Raw genomic sequence first — 14,727 nt, forward strand, 5'->3', positions numbered from 1 at the left:
CATCACGTGACGTCTTCCTCTAATGTCATTACGAAAAAATCAAATGGCAGAGATGACTGATTACAACATGTTTGATTGGCATTCACTCATACCTGATGTTTTCCCCTAGAGGAAGAATTCCTGTTTGTGCTTTTGCTTTTTTGTATTTGCTTTTTTCAGTTTCAGATTGTGTTTGTTTGTGCGTTTATGCGTTTGTGTGTGTGTGTGTGTGTGTTTGTGTGTGTGTGTTTGTATGCATGCATTTCTCCAAACTATATTAACACATCCCTCGACACAAGTTTCTTTTGACATCTGTGGTGCTCAAACCTCATGTTCATTTACTGTGTGGGAGGAGATGAAGTGTTAATGTGTGTGTTGTGCTTCAGTGGTAAGACGGATGACCTTGAGCAAAGACTTTTCATTAATAATTGGCTATTTAATAGCAACTTTGACATTTAAGTTTGGACCCTTGAACATCGTCATGTGTTGTCTTCACGTCTGTGCAGGTAGTGATAGTCGGGGTTGGTATATTATTTCCTCAGGTTCATTAGACTGCGAAGCTGTGATCAAACAATGTGCTGTAGTTGAATAGTCTGAGCAGTGACCCATTCAGCTGACACACTTCATTCATGTCAAGCATCTTAAAAAGAACATAACAAAAGAGTGAGGGATCACTTATGAGTAACAAAGATCGGACAGCTATTCTCTCATTAGACATCCCACATCTTTAAACTGATTTCTCAACAGCAAAGATTATTTTAAGGCTCAGTTCACCCAAATTACAAGAGAAAAACTTAAATCTTCTCACTTCACCTATAGTGATATTAGAACATAGAGACAGTTTTGGTCAAATCTGTCCTGGTTTCCAAGATATTTGATCTTTTTGTCTCTAACCCAGTACAGTGCAGGTGAATGGAACCTGATCTGTTTAATTTTAAGTAGTCAGCAGCAACAATGTTCAGGTTACTCTGGATAATCCACAAACCTCACTGTGGAGAGTTTTCATTGAAGTTACTAAAAAATAGTTGCAACTGAAACTAAACTGCATATTTATATGTTCTTCTGCTACAGTGGGGCTGGACGATATGGCCTATAAATAAAGTTACCACATTTTTAGGCTATGTTGTGATACACAATATATATCTCAAAGTTTTGAAATCTCCTCTAAAGCACTTCATATTTGCACAATTGAACCCTTTGTTGCATAAAATCGCACGACTATGATTCTAGTCCATACAACATCTGTAAGCATTAAGACATTCTTGTTTACTGTGTATTCATTAGTGGTTTTCTATTGGAACAATTTTAAATTTGTAATTTGGAAATCACAACCATGTTAAATTTGACCAGAGCTCAGAGTAGGGCTGGGCAATCTGACAATCTTATCATGGACAATCTTACTTCAGCATATGATCTACTTTACAGATGACTCGTACAGATTACAGCATTAAAGGTGCTATATTTATATATTTAATTTCAAAAGTTCAGTCTCAACCAGCCTGTTGTTAACTGTTAAACAGTTAGCTAACTGCAGCTAGCAACAGCAGTCCTTGCTCTGCTCTGCAGCCTCTGAGTTTGGCGTTACACCACATGTACTAGTTCTTGACCCAAGCAGAGCAAGAACCTCTGTCATCAGCTGCAGTCCAAGACCGTGGAGTTACAGTTCTTTGATTGGATGAGAGACCTGCCTTCAGGCTGGGAACCAGGACCATGACGAGCCGGAGATAGCTAGGGCTAGCTGGTTAGGAATGACTGAACTTTCAAAATAAAGTACACACCTATAGCATCTCATACATACATATATACATACATAACAGTGCTGTCCAAACAAATTTTCCATATGAACTAAGAAAAAAGTGTAATTGTTTGTGACACAATTTGTTTCCAGTCAGGATTTTCAGAATAAAATCAGAGCAGAAACGGGACACAGAGATTTGTGAGTTGTCTGGATGGGCGGGGCAGTGTGTGGTCTGTGAGAGGGAGACAAACTGTTTTTAGACAAATACAGTGTAGTTTTATAATATGGGTGAACTGACCCTTTAGCTTGGATGTCGCTACACTGAGTCACTGTTATTATTACTGCCTGCTGTTCCTTGCTGCTTGTGCTCAAGCTCAAGTTACTTTTTTTTTTTTTTTTGCTTCAAATTGCAAGGGGTTGAGTGCCACACGTAGAAAATTTTTTCATTACCATCAAGCTGAGGTTGAACATTTCTTGACTGAACAGTTTTCATGAGCAGTTTTGCATCAGTTAGTAGGTTGTGCTAGCAGATTAGCTCATGAAACATACTCATGGAGAGTTTGGTGTTTTTTGAGTCAGACAGTTTTACCAAACCCTTAGCAGGAGCTTTATTCAGCACCAGGCACCCTTTTTCTTTTTTTTCTTATTTTTTGAAATGACTAAATTCAGCATTATATTAAAAGAGCACCGGGTCGGGTTCTGAGCAGCTCTGCATTGAGAGTGGTGTCAGAGGTGATATCCTACATCGTAGCCGGATTTACTTTCCATCAGTGACTGCCCTCATATATCTGTTCTGCTGTGTGAGCAAGTGGTGTTGGTGCCAGCCCTTGTTGCTGGAGGAGGAGGCATGGAGGGCTCTGGGGGACTGAGATGTTTAAAGTCCAGGAAAACAAAGGTGAATCCAGCTCTCAATACCCTAGTCAAACCTCTAGTCCTCTTTTTTTCTCCTATTTCCTAGTTTTGGGGGCCGATTCGTCTTGTGACGGTTTTTTCATATTGGCACTGGTAACCGTTCAGCTAGATTCTTGAACTGAATCCGTACGAGGCTCCTGTTGGATAGCGCCATCTCGGAGTGTCGTCGAGTGTTTGTGCTCTTCTGTCCGATAATAATCCAAACCATTTCTCTCCCATGCTCTCTCCCCCTGCAAGGAGCGGAAGGTACACAACCTCTGCTGTGTTTGCTTATTAGCAGTTACATCTTATTGGGTTCCTTTTGTTTTCTCTATCTTTTCTTTTTCCTGTTGTAGCTGTATGGCAATTCTAATTTTGTGTCCTTGTCTACATTTTATATGGAAATTCCATGTATGCATCATATGGGCCATATTGCATCTCTGAGCATAAAAAGAAATGTGTTTTTTTTAACTACCGTTGCTGTTTACATCCAAATATAACTGTAAATGTTTCAGTCCTGAAACTCCTCATTGATGAAACAAGTCATGCTGAATTAGTTTTGAGCTTTGAGCAGACTAAATGCATTTCTCCTCATTTAACCGCCGCCCATGTATGCGTTTGATCATGGAAACTTCTCATAGTGTGCTTTTCTTTTCTTTCATTAGCTGTTAAAAGCTTGCATCCATGTGTAGTTGTTTTATTTTTACCTTTCACACTGAATAAAACAAGTTAAACATGGTTAATTTTTAAATATAAAGTGTTTACTTTTCATCCAGTGTTGTTGAGTTAATAATGTTCTGTCTTGTTTTGTTTGTTTTTGTTTGTTTTTAGGTTTTCATAGAGCTGAGTCACATTAAAAAGTGCAATACAGTGAAGGGAGTCTTTGTCCTGGAGGAATTTGGTAATTACACCATCTATTGATTCTAGGCCTGTACTCGGCACGGCAGTAACTCAGCTTCATGGCAAATGTATTGAGGAGGGCTAATAAGTGTTCACTGAATTGGATACTCGCTCTCCTCGAGGAGCACCGAGACACTGGCGTCTGCAGGTGTTTCAGTGAGTGATGAATTCTTCAGAGCACATGGTTTGCTTCCAAACACATGGAAGTGTTGAAGTTTAGAGCAAGTGATGTTTCATTTAGTAAATAATGAGGGACAGAGGTAGTAAGAGAAACAATACAGTGTCAGTTTTTATCATAGACCTTACTATAAACCTTTAAGTCATATAGTTCAAATTGTGTAACTGGATTTAGTCATCGCCACTTTAAAAGAAACCGAAGTAGAGATTCTGATGCTTTTAATATTAGCAAATATCATGAAAGCTGAAGATAAATATTAAAGGATATGATTGTTCCTATTCTACATTTTTCACGTCGAAAACACAACAGTGAGCCACACTATCACAGAGTGACATGTTCCTTTATTACCATGAACACACACACACACACACACACACACACACACTGCAGTTACACCACATACACTGCCCTAATACTCACCAGAGCACCAATTGTGTAGTAATCCACAGCTGAAAATAGTCCCCTACAAATACACAGTTTACTCCTGTTTGAATGACACTAACTAAAAACTGCAGTGCCTGGCTGTTTTAGGAAATTCTCCAATCTTTATGAAATATGAAACTATATATTTGTGGCTTCTTACTACACATAAAGGATTGGGGTTGAGCGCTACAGACAGAGTAAATTTACTGTTGGTTTTCAGCCTTTTCCTGGGATTTATTAACAGTAATAAAAATACAGAATAACAGCAGCATTAAGCTTTTATGAGCACTGGGTAATAAATCTTTTATTGCATGAGCAGTAAAAGATTTAGCCTGAAATTAGCAAGTGCCAGACACACCAGCAACACAATACAAATACAAATACAATTTTGAGCATTTCACCAAGATGTGTAATGACTTCCTATTAAACACTGATTGAACTTGAGCAAAGAATAAGGGGTAGTTTTAGTCCTTCAACCCCTTCATTGCTCTAATAACCTGATTTATTTTCTCCATCAACAGTGAAAAATCCTTGTTGCACTGTGAAATGTGCATTTGCCAGGTGTTGCTTCATAGACAGAGTCACATATTGTAATTCACAGACAAAGACAACGCTCAAAAGACTGAAACCAAACAGTGTCTAGGGTCTATGTTTTCGTTTTATTTCATGGTTTCAAAAAAGATGAAATTGTCATTTATTGAAGAGCTTCACTTTAAAAAGAGTGAGACTTGATTGTCAGAGACACCAAGTAGTGCAACAGAGAAGAGAGCAAAGATTGTTTACTGTATAGTTGAGGCTGCCTGTGTGTTGTAGACTGCAGGGACCAGACGTTTGAACAGTGAATGCAGGTTAAAGTCAAAAACATTGACAGTGCAGTGTGTGATGATCAGAGGTTGAAGCGCCAGGCTGGGTTACTGTCGTGTCTCTGTGCTGCTTTTGTAATGTTGCCCTCATCTTTGCCACTATGAAAACCTTCATTCTCCAGCAGGTAAAGTGTTGTCACCTTTCTCCTTTCTTATTCAAACTAATTCTGTGCAGAATATTTCCTCACTCGATTCCTTACACTGATTAATTTCTGAGTTTTCCCTCTGCTTCCTTCATCACTTGCTTTTTATTTCGGAGATCACCCCAGACTCCATCTCTCATGTGGTCATCATTCTGTGACAGTCTGCCTCTGTATCTCAGTGGAGATCTTTGGTGGGACTGTTGTTTGGGGTGGGAGGGGGGGGAGGAGGAGGGTTGAACAGAGGGATTTCACATTTCCCAGCCCCTTCATCTGTCCAGATCTCAGCCTCCTCATCTCTGCTATGGGTTCACAGTTACTAATGAAAAGTCAATCTGTCCTGTGGACAGTGACATGGTCCTGGGTCAAAGGATTTTGGCCTCTTGTAGCTGCTTCTCTGTGATGTCTTTTAACTTTCAGTTCTCTGGGGTGGAATGGGTCGGGGAGGGGAGGTTGTCCCTTTTTTTTCCTTGTGTTTTTTTTTTTTGTGGAAAATTTCTAACCTTTACAGTCTCTTGTTGTAAGACATTTGTGTTTTTATTTGTCCATTTGTGGGCCATGGAAGTCTCACCAACAGTCCCAACCTCAGATTTAATATTTTGCTTTCTAATATATTAATATATTAGTAATATATTATAAGTTTAATTATTACATTAGTCATTCTCACAGACCTTTGGTGATGATGCAAATCATTTAGTAGATAAAATATTTAATTCAAATATTAGTTTAACCAACAGTTAACCACTTAAAGTAGACAAACCACTCTTGCCCTTGTCATCTTGCCTCTTTGTAAATAATCACATGTACTCCTGACTGTTGTGGTGGACTCTTCCTGGCCCACATCCCATTTTACACCTTGTTGAAAGTTCACCCCTGTAACCCCCAAAGCTCTCAAACATGAACTCACTGAGGTTCCTGCTGCCTTTGAATTCTTTGTTTTGTCTCTTGCACCGGCATAGTTCCTGAAACTAAAGAAGTGGTGATCCACAAGTACAAGACCCCCATGGTGAGTCCACGCTTCTTGTGTCAGAGTCAGTGCTTTTTACCAGTGCATGTGGAGTTCTAGTCACGAGGTGTGCACAGGAGAAATGTGCCTCACAAAGTCGCACATCTGCAGCTGCAAACGTGACAAACTCGATAACTAACATGAACCTCAATCTGAAAACTGAAGCCATAACCTGATTGAAAGCACTACACACTTAACTCTGTCAACTGAGTCAGTTTACTCTGTAATGAGTGGATGGCACAGTGGTTTATAATACTACGAGACGGGATTTGTCAACTCGGGAAAGTTATCACAGTCAGTTATTTTATCCTCTGTCTCAGCGATCATGAGGTGAACTGCAGAATTTCACCGTTTCAGGTTAATCGATCAAGAATGTGCACATGTTTTTGATTTTCCAATGCAGGATGGCATAGCAGCCAGCTCAGTTTTTTTTTTTTTTTTTTTTTGCTGTTTTTGTTTTCTTACTCTAATTGGGAAAATGAGGAGATTTTAGCAGCTTTAAGGATAGTTTGTTATATTTAATGATAATTTGTAACCAGCCCAGTTGACAGTCGTGAGAGAAACGTGATAAAATGTTTGTGAGTTCAAGTTGAAAAGGTGCACCATGCAACAACATGTGAATATGACATAAGATGATGTAGATTATACCAGCTGCTGTGATGCAGTCATCCGACTTACCTCAAATTGATCGCACAGTTGAACCAGACTCATCTCTCACAGTTTGACATGTAATTAACATGCACAGTCGTTATTGCACAGGCTAAAAGCACCTTAGGGAGACCACTTAAAAAGCCCAGCACTCAGCAGTATATGGTAACTGGTGCTAATACTTGAAATTCGGTTTAAACGATTTATTTCACAGGTTTTTTATTTCCTATTAGTTTATTCTAAGTTTCCTGGAAAGAACCATGTAGTTATTTTATTTAGTTTAATTAGTTGTGCTGTTTATTACTGATTACCAGATAATTTTCCATTACAGAAATTGCTCCATTTAAACCGCAGTGGAGATTTATTAGTCATTCGTTTATTATTGGGAACTTTGTTCTTCAGATGTATGTAAAACATACTTCTACATGTTCGTCTGAGTAAAAGTCTCATGGTTGTGCTAGCTCAGCATTTATAAACCATTGGAAGTGCACCAACTGATCACTCTGTTTTACCTGTAATTAGTACCAAACAACATGGTTCCTTCCAGGAAATTTATCAGAGATTATTTGGAAAGAAAGTGAAATTTACTCACCAGTAAAAAGTTACCAGAAATTCCAGTGCACTGGTCGATTGGTGGGTTTTAGGCAAATCAGAAACTTAGGATTTTGGCTCTCAGAAGAATAACGCACGAGGAGAACAAAAATTAAAGGTGCCCTGTGGAGTTTTCTTGTAAACAAAAGTTATGTTTACATTTAGTGTTACTCACGAACACAACACACTGTGTATCTTTGATGTATAACAAATGTGTCCAATGCGTTCTTTTTCATTAAAACAAGTGCAGAGCCAGTTTTTTAAAGGTTTTTAAATCGTGTATTGTTTATATCCATGTTTACCTGACAGCTGAATTTGTCGACACGTTGCTCCCAGCGGTGGACATGTGTGTCATGATGCCAGTGACGAGGGACCCCCTCCAGAGTGTTAGTGCTCAGAAACTCCACAGGGTACCTTTTTAATAATGAAGGATGTAACGGTCTGTATTCCTACAGCGTGTGGACTGAGAGGACCCTGTTGTGTAGCTTTGTTCTTTGTTATTTTTAACTCCACACAGATGTAACCTCACACCTGGGATAGTCTCTTCTCCTCACAGCTATTTTTCCCCTCTGCAGGCACATCAGATCTGTTACTCGGTCCTCTGCCTTTTCTCCTACGTGGCGGCAGTGAAGGGGAAGGAGGCGGAAGGAAAACCCAAGATTCTGTCACCAAGGCCCCTTCCTAGCTAGTCTACACTCCGCACCCTCCCTCCCTTCCCCCCTCCCCTGCCCCTGTCCTTGGCGTGCCTCTCTACTTGAAATGGCATCTCAGCTCTAAAACCACAGACTTCTGACAATCCCTAACTTTATTCTAAGCACACAGTTCCTGCTCCCTCCTCCTGTATATACAAGCCTGAGAGCCCTTTTAGATCTTATTGTGTAGACGTGTTTGGTCTGTGATGTCGTGTAAATACTTCCAGCCCCCTCATCGCTGTCGTCCTGATGACCATACCAACTAGCTAAATGTTTGCCTGCTCCTTTACTGGGGAGAATCAACTCCACTTAAGCCCTTCTCCTCTATTGTTCCCTCTGCAAAGATCCAACTGTTTTTACTGATAGGAGACGTGAGGGATAGCCCCGAGGCACAGAGTGCATGCAGGTCCCGTGCACAGCCTTGACATTCACTACAGAATAGCTTACCCACCCCCCTCCCCTCCTGTCTCCGTACGACTGTGTGAGTTATTCTGTGATTATGTGGTTACTGTAAAAGTCCAGTCTGTCCAGTTGAAACTGGTGAAAAAACCAAGAGACCCTCTTGTAGTGCAGGACGTCCCATACTGAAAATGCTACTGTACACTGCACCAGAGCACCGCATGTAAACGCTTCTTAAAGGTGTTTGAGCCCTAAAATAATGTGAGTGTTCTCAGACGTGTTCTCTTGCCCTAGCTCAGCCTGCCGGGCTGAATTACTGTTCTAGTTCTACTGTAACATTTCTTGTCTGTGGTCTGCTGTTATCAATTGCATGTTACTATGAGGATGAAAAATAAATATTATATATATATATTTCTATATATAGTATTTATTTAATATATACATATATTGACTGTACATTTCTCTGAAAAGGTGTTACATATTGTTCATTTGCTAGATGTGCAATACTTAATAAGTAGTTAGCCATTGCCAGAGCCAGGTTTTCTTGAGTTAACTGGCTTTCACAGAGTAAAGAATGTAAGAAAGAACTTTTTCTTTTTCTTTTTTTACATTTTGATTGATGTGAATATGATGATTCAGTGCGATTTGACTGTTTAAAGTTTGTCTTTTACAGGTTAATCAACTCCAAATCACATGAGGGAGAAAAAAACAAACAACTGTTGCTCTCTATGGATGTAAACTTTTTGGAGCGTTTCGCACTCAGGCCACACCCCCAATCAGTGATGTCACAGCAGGTGTTTTAAGCAACAGCAGGTGGCGGTGATGTTGAGGTAACAGCTTCTAACTGTACGTTTTTCATTTGAATTTCAGCGTTTTGATAGTCTGAATTGTTAGCGATGCTGTTAGCGCACTGTTTAGATTGAAGTCGTGATAAGTGGAATCTGCCATTGTTGTGCCAAAGTGAAAACCAAACACACATGATTCAAACCGGTGGCACATCATAGTGTGCCATGTGTAACCACAGGAGCTGCTGTCATATTTCTACAAGAGGTTGTTGTTCATGTTATTCAGTCTTTAAAACAGGTCAGCGACTCACATTTTTTGAACAGTTCTAAGATCTATATTTGTTGAGCTGTAGCTGGATTTTTTTTGCTGCATCCAATTATGGTCAGGGACACGGACTTTTGCCACATTCATGTCCCATTGTTTTGCCATAATCACAACCTGCTGAGTCGGAGCTATTGTCCACAGCTGTGGTACTAACAACAAACCAGTAGCAAAACATCTCTAAGGCTTCCATTGCTGGCATTTATCAAAATAAAATCAATTTTAACACAAGTCATTGACTCCAGTGAGTTTAAAACTAGCTGTAAACTGTTGCATCTGGTTTCAGTTGTTAACTCAAAAGCATCCACAATATGCAGCATCCTGATAGTTCAAGTCACTTGGCTTTTTTTTTTTTTTTTTTTAAATCATTCTAAAGACTGAATAACAACAACAGCAGCAACTTGTACAAAGTGTGATTGCATCCATGCAACAATGACTCCTGTGGTCACACTAGAGCCGCAACTAACGATTCATTGTTTGGTCAGAAAATGGTTTAAAATACTCTTTATAATTTCTCAATTTAACTTGATTTGTTCAAATTGCTTGTTTTTTGTCCGATCGTCAATAAACTAGCGTAGAAAACAAACAAACAAAAACCCCAGCAAATATTCACATCGGAGAAACACCTTATTCTGTGACCAAGCAGCCAGAGACAGACATCTGTTTTTACATCACTGATTGGGGTTAAACAAAAGTTAAAAAACAGAAAACTCACAGCAACAGTTTTCCACCATGTGATTAATTGTTGATTTGCCGTTCAGACGCGTTGAAGCCTACAGCTGTGGTCCTCTGATCCCCGAGGAGAACACCAAGTCTTAATGTTGTATCTGTTCCGTGATAGTACACAACTGAACCTGGTCCCATTGCTGGCCCCATTAACTTTCACAGCAAGAGTGTGTGTGTGTGTTTGTACGTGCACGTGCGTTCATATGGTGAACTGTTTCTCCAGATCAGCAATATATCGGTACAGCTATATCACTGGAAGATGTTTTATTTTGATTTTGACATGCTTGTATTTTTAGTAACTTAACTGTGCAAAGGAAAATAATCAGTAGGATAGTCAGAAGAGGCTGTTCCATTCATGAGTAACACAGAGCTCGATCTGAGGCTTCTCCAAAATTTGGTGTGGGAATGGGACACAGCTCTTTCTGCTCAAGTTAAAAGGACAATTTTTTTTTTTATTTTTTATTTTTTTAAAACTGGATTATTACAACTCATCTCTTGTCATTGAACTAGCCAGCTGCTGTAATGAGAAGGAAAAAAAGAAATGAGATGCCAGGTGTAAGTATTCCAGTATTTGAAAAGGTATTTATAGAATATGTACAGCTTTGGCAATATAATAAAGTTGTCCCAAATGAAGTTCAGTGCAGTTCATTGTCCATATGAGGGAAATAAAATGTGTAAACAAGTGGAGGCTTTAAAGGTTTATTTTAGCAAGTGGTTCAACAATTGAGTGAAATGCCAGTTCTACATATGCATGTTTGCATCTGTAAGTATTAAGACTGGATGAAGGAACAAAGACACATTATTAAATGTGCAAAATACAAAGTCGACCAAAGCAAAGGTTCAAGCTGCTACAGAGGATGAACCATCAAACCCACAACTGGTAGGCTTGACTCTGAATGCCTAATCAGACTTCACCTGATTGTTTTAGCCACCATGTTGTTTTTTTCCTAGGGTTACATTAGCAAGTGTAAATATGTACATAAAAATGCATTAAATGCATCAAATAAAGTGGTAGGGTTATACTGAAAAAGATTGTCTGGGCTCTTTGGCTACAGGAAAAATGTGAGACCAAAATTCTTTCCACAGTAACAGCAGTGAGCACGCAGGACTCGTCAGTCTCTAGCAGCTTGAGAACACATCAGTCAAAAACTGGCCATATTGAAACATCAAGTAACTATGCTGTTTAATAAGATCATTAACAGTTTGTGGGTTTTTAAGGGATCAGTTTACCTCAATCACAAAAAAAGTACTTTTCTCTGAAACTTCTGCCCACATCCCAGTCGAGTGGAGGTGAAATACATTTAATGTGTGCTGCTCAGAACACAGAAAAATGGCACAATAGCATCTTTGTAGAAAAAGTTACGGTTACTCTGCATAATCCACAGAAGTCACTGTCATTTTTTTTTTTTTTTTTCCCTTTTCAGGAAATGTCAATCCTTTGTGCACCACACTTGAATCTATCCACCCTAATCACATTCAGGCACTAGCAGGAGCTTCAAGAGTGTGTTATTGCTCTCATCTGAAAACCACCATAATAACTTTTTATAGGTCAAGATAAATAGCATTACCTGAAATCCAGCCTATGTTTTTACATGATTTACCTAGCACAAGAAGCAGAATAATTTTATAAACAGAACTTATCTTTACTTTGTCTAAAACATTTAAAAATATCCAGATTTGGAAAAATGTAGTTTCACAAGGTTTCTCTCAAAACCTTAGCAGATAAAACCAAATCTGTGTTTGGCCACTAGGGTGAAGTAGAGATGTACATACAGTATATGTCTTTGTAATTTGGTTGAACTGACCCTTTAAATTTACAACTGCAATAACTTCATACTGCTACCTGTAGAGCAGCTACTGTACTTAAGACAATTTTTCATTCAGACTGTACTTTTACAGAATGAAGGGAAAATCAAGGACATCAGAACCTATGTGTAGAGGCACAGGAGTCAAAAGTAGAGGTAGCAAGAAACTCTAGCAGGCAAGAAGGAGTAAAGCTTCAATGTAGAAAGTGTAAGTGTTATGACACAGTTAACATGGAGGCTGTGTCAGAAATCACTCTACATAAAGTGATAGATGCTCAGCTGGTTGATATGTTTACTATATAGTAAGCAATAAACTGGAATTTGATATTGGACAAATTGACTGGCAACAAATATAATCCAGTAAATTGGGAGTGATTTCAGAACAGCCAGGATGTCTTGCACCAAATTTTAAACCAGAGAGCCAGGAATGATAAGTTAGTTTATAAAACTTAGAAATTAATAATTAATATCATGATCTTATTGTGGGGAACCCAGGACAATGTATAGAACCTTTCAGTCAAATTTAAGTTTATAAAAACCTTTTTGTCACTAGTCACTATGACCAATTTTTTTCATCTTTGCATTGTAGTGTTGCACTGGTACATGTTTGAAAATTTGCTGTGATCATTTAAACTTACAGGAAAGCACCCTAACTCAATTATTGTCAGAGATTCAGCTCTTGACCTGATGTCAGAGATTTCAGCGTCTTTGCACGTTGCCCTCTGTCATCTCAGCGTTTTTAAAAGCAACATTTAATTTAACTCATAGTTTTTTAGCCACCTGGCATTATTTAGATTCTCTCCAAAGGCTGTAAAGCTACCTTTTTAAATTTGGCTCTGTTTCCGGTGCTCACATATTCCCATGGACGCTGCTGCGGAGTATCCGGAGGCGAGACATGACTTCATCCCAGTCCAGGTAGGCGCCCTCCAGGTGTCGCAACCTGTCTGGTCTGCTAATGTAGCTCTTCCGTCCGTGCAGCAGGCGCCAGTTATCAAAGGTCACTAAGTCTCCTGAAACACAACAACACCTAAAGATCAGATGTGACAGAATGAGGTACATTTCACTGGATACTAGGTCTGTCTCAGTACATTTTATTTTGTGATTCATCCCACTTCATTCAGAGGTCAGGGTCTGCTGCAGAATCATTGGTATGATGCCTTCTGTCTGAATGTGGAGGCTAGCTAATTACGGTAGCATTAGCTCTATGAGTTGATTGAAAACACTGATCCTGGTTGACTTCTCTCGTGACAGCCTCCTCCCTTCAACATGTGGAGAAATCCAACATGAGGAACTTTTTTTTTTTTTTTTAAATATATCTACATTTTGGAAAATTAAGTAAATTGAATTCACTAGCACTTCCTGTTTGCTATGCAGCACTGGATGTACCGACAACTATCAATAAAATACCCTGAGACTGAAGAAAACTTAAAAAGTTGTGTAAGTCTCACTGAATCTAAAAGCGTGTATCGTGTCAGCATGTTCAGATTTGACTGCAGACATACATCAGTCCAGTTAGATAATTGATGGCAATTGACAAACAATCAGGCAGAAATTTGGTCAAGTCAGGTGACTGAATCCACACAGTGTCTGTCTGGCTTGACAGTTTGAGACCCTCTGGAATATGGTCCAACTTTTCTTTGACACTGTAATGATTGGAAGAAATAATAGCCCAAATTATAACAACCTGCTTAAATCACTTTTTACCCGTCAAAGTAAATGTAGAAAGTAATTGTGCAGTTGCCTCCAATCTGGCAACACTGCTCACTTTTTCCTTGACAGGTAGTTGTCCGACAAGTAGAAAAGTTTTGTTTGAAGCATACTGAACCATAAAAGTAACCTGGAGGACACGCCATCAGGATGGATGCTGTCAAACGCTGTCGCTCTACTAACAGCTCCAACCTGCTACAACTTCATGACCTAAATGACTTATACTATATCATTCATGTCTGTCACTTGATGCTACAGATCCTTTTTTGAGTGATTATTTTGAGAGGTTATACCAGACTTGAGCAATTTGATTTGGTCTAGAAATGTGACAGAGATGACACTAACATCTCTGGTGTCATTGTGACCTTGATGATAAAAATAATGCTGTACATCATTGTAGATCCTTCTCTCTGAGAACCTCGCTAACATTTTTCATCTTTTTTTCTCGTCCTTCCATCGATCTCAATGTCATTCATCCCCTGAATCAAAATTTTGTACAAATAAAGCCTTATAAGACTCTAACTGTGATTATGTGGATTTACAGATAAATCCTGTTATACTTGTTATATTTGTAGAGTTTTGAGAAGTGTACACTGACCTGGCTCCATTCTGTAGGTGACCACATTCTCTGGTCGGTTCAGGATATCCACAAAGGCCTTCAGTGCTCTGTAGAAGGGCTGAACCTGGTGCAGGGGGAGGTCCAGCACCGAATCTCTGGTGGCGTTGTTGTAGTTTATCCTCGCAACTCGGCCCTCACGGTCAACGCTGCTCACAGAGACAAGTGAAGTTCAATGTCAAACTAACATGAATCATGAGTTTTAGAGTTAAAATGATTAACAAGTGATTATTTTTCATTAGGGATTAATTTGGTATAATCTGGGTTTGGAGTGTTTAATATTTCTGAAAAAAATTATAAATGATCCAAAAGCCCGAG

General features: G+C 39.1%; 2 protein-coding genes across 19 annotated transcripts in view; one reads left to right on the top strand and one right to left on the bottom strand.

Annotated features, from left to right (window-relative positions):
* Positions 1–10,914, top strand: part of madd (MAP-kinase activating death domain) — a 49,325-nt gene extending 38,411 nt beyond the window's left edge. For 10 of the 16 annotated variants that reach the window (XM_071489268.1, XM_071489269.1, XM_071489272.1 and 7 more), the window contains 3 exons: positions 3,440–3,509; positions 6,072–6,118; positions 7,933–10,914. In XM_071489268.1, coding sequence (XP_071345369.1) covers positions 3,440–3,509; positions 6,072–6,118; positions 7,933–8,046 — 231 coding nt within the window. In that variant the 3' untranslated portion in view covers positions 8,047–10,914. The remainder of the gene's footprint in view (positions 1–3,439; positions 3,510–6,071; positions 6,119–7,932) is intronic. The other 6 variants (XM_071489274.1, XM_071489275.1, XM_071489278.1 and 3 more) reach the window with 1 other exon arrangement.
* Positions 10,915–10,966: 52 nt separating this feature from the next.
* The window catches only part of bbox1 (butyrobetaine (gamma), 2-oxoglutarate dioxygenase (gamma-butyrobetaine hydroxylase) 1), a 29,170-nt gene continuing 25,409 nt past the window's right edge, over positions 10,967–14,727 (bottom strand). For all 3 annotated transcript variants that reach the window (XM_071489296.1, XM_071489295.1, XM_071489297.1), the window contains 2 exons: positions 14,392–14,558; positions 10,967–13,096 (listed from right to left, as the gene is read on the bottom strand). In XM_071489296.1, coding sequence (XP_071345397.1) covers positions 12,936–13,096; positions 14,392–14,558 — 328 coding nt within the window. In that variant the 3' untranslated portion in view covers positions 10,967–12,935. The remainder of the gene's footprint in view (positions 13,097–14,391; positions 14,559–14,727) is intronic.

The sequence above is a fragment of the Trachinotus anak genome, unplaced genomic scaffold (assembly GCF_046630095.1).
Source record: "Trachinotus anak isolate AG129_WGS33_773 ecotype Australia unplaced genomic scaffold, CSIRO_AGI_Tana_v1 ptg000011l, whole genome shotgun sequence".
Taxonomy (NCBI): domain Eukaryota; kingdom Metazoa; phylum Chordata; class Actinopteri; order Carangiformes; family Carangidae; genus Trachinotus; species Trachinotus anak.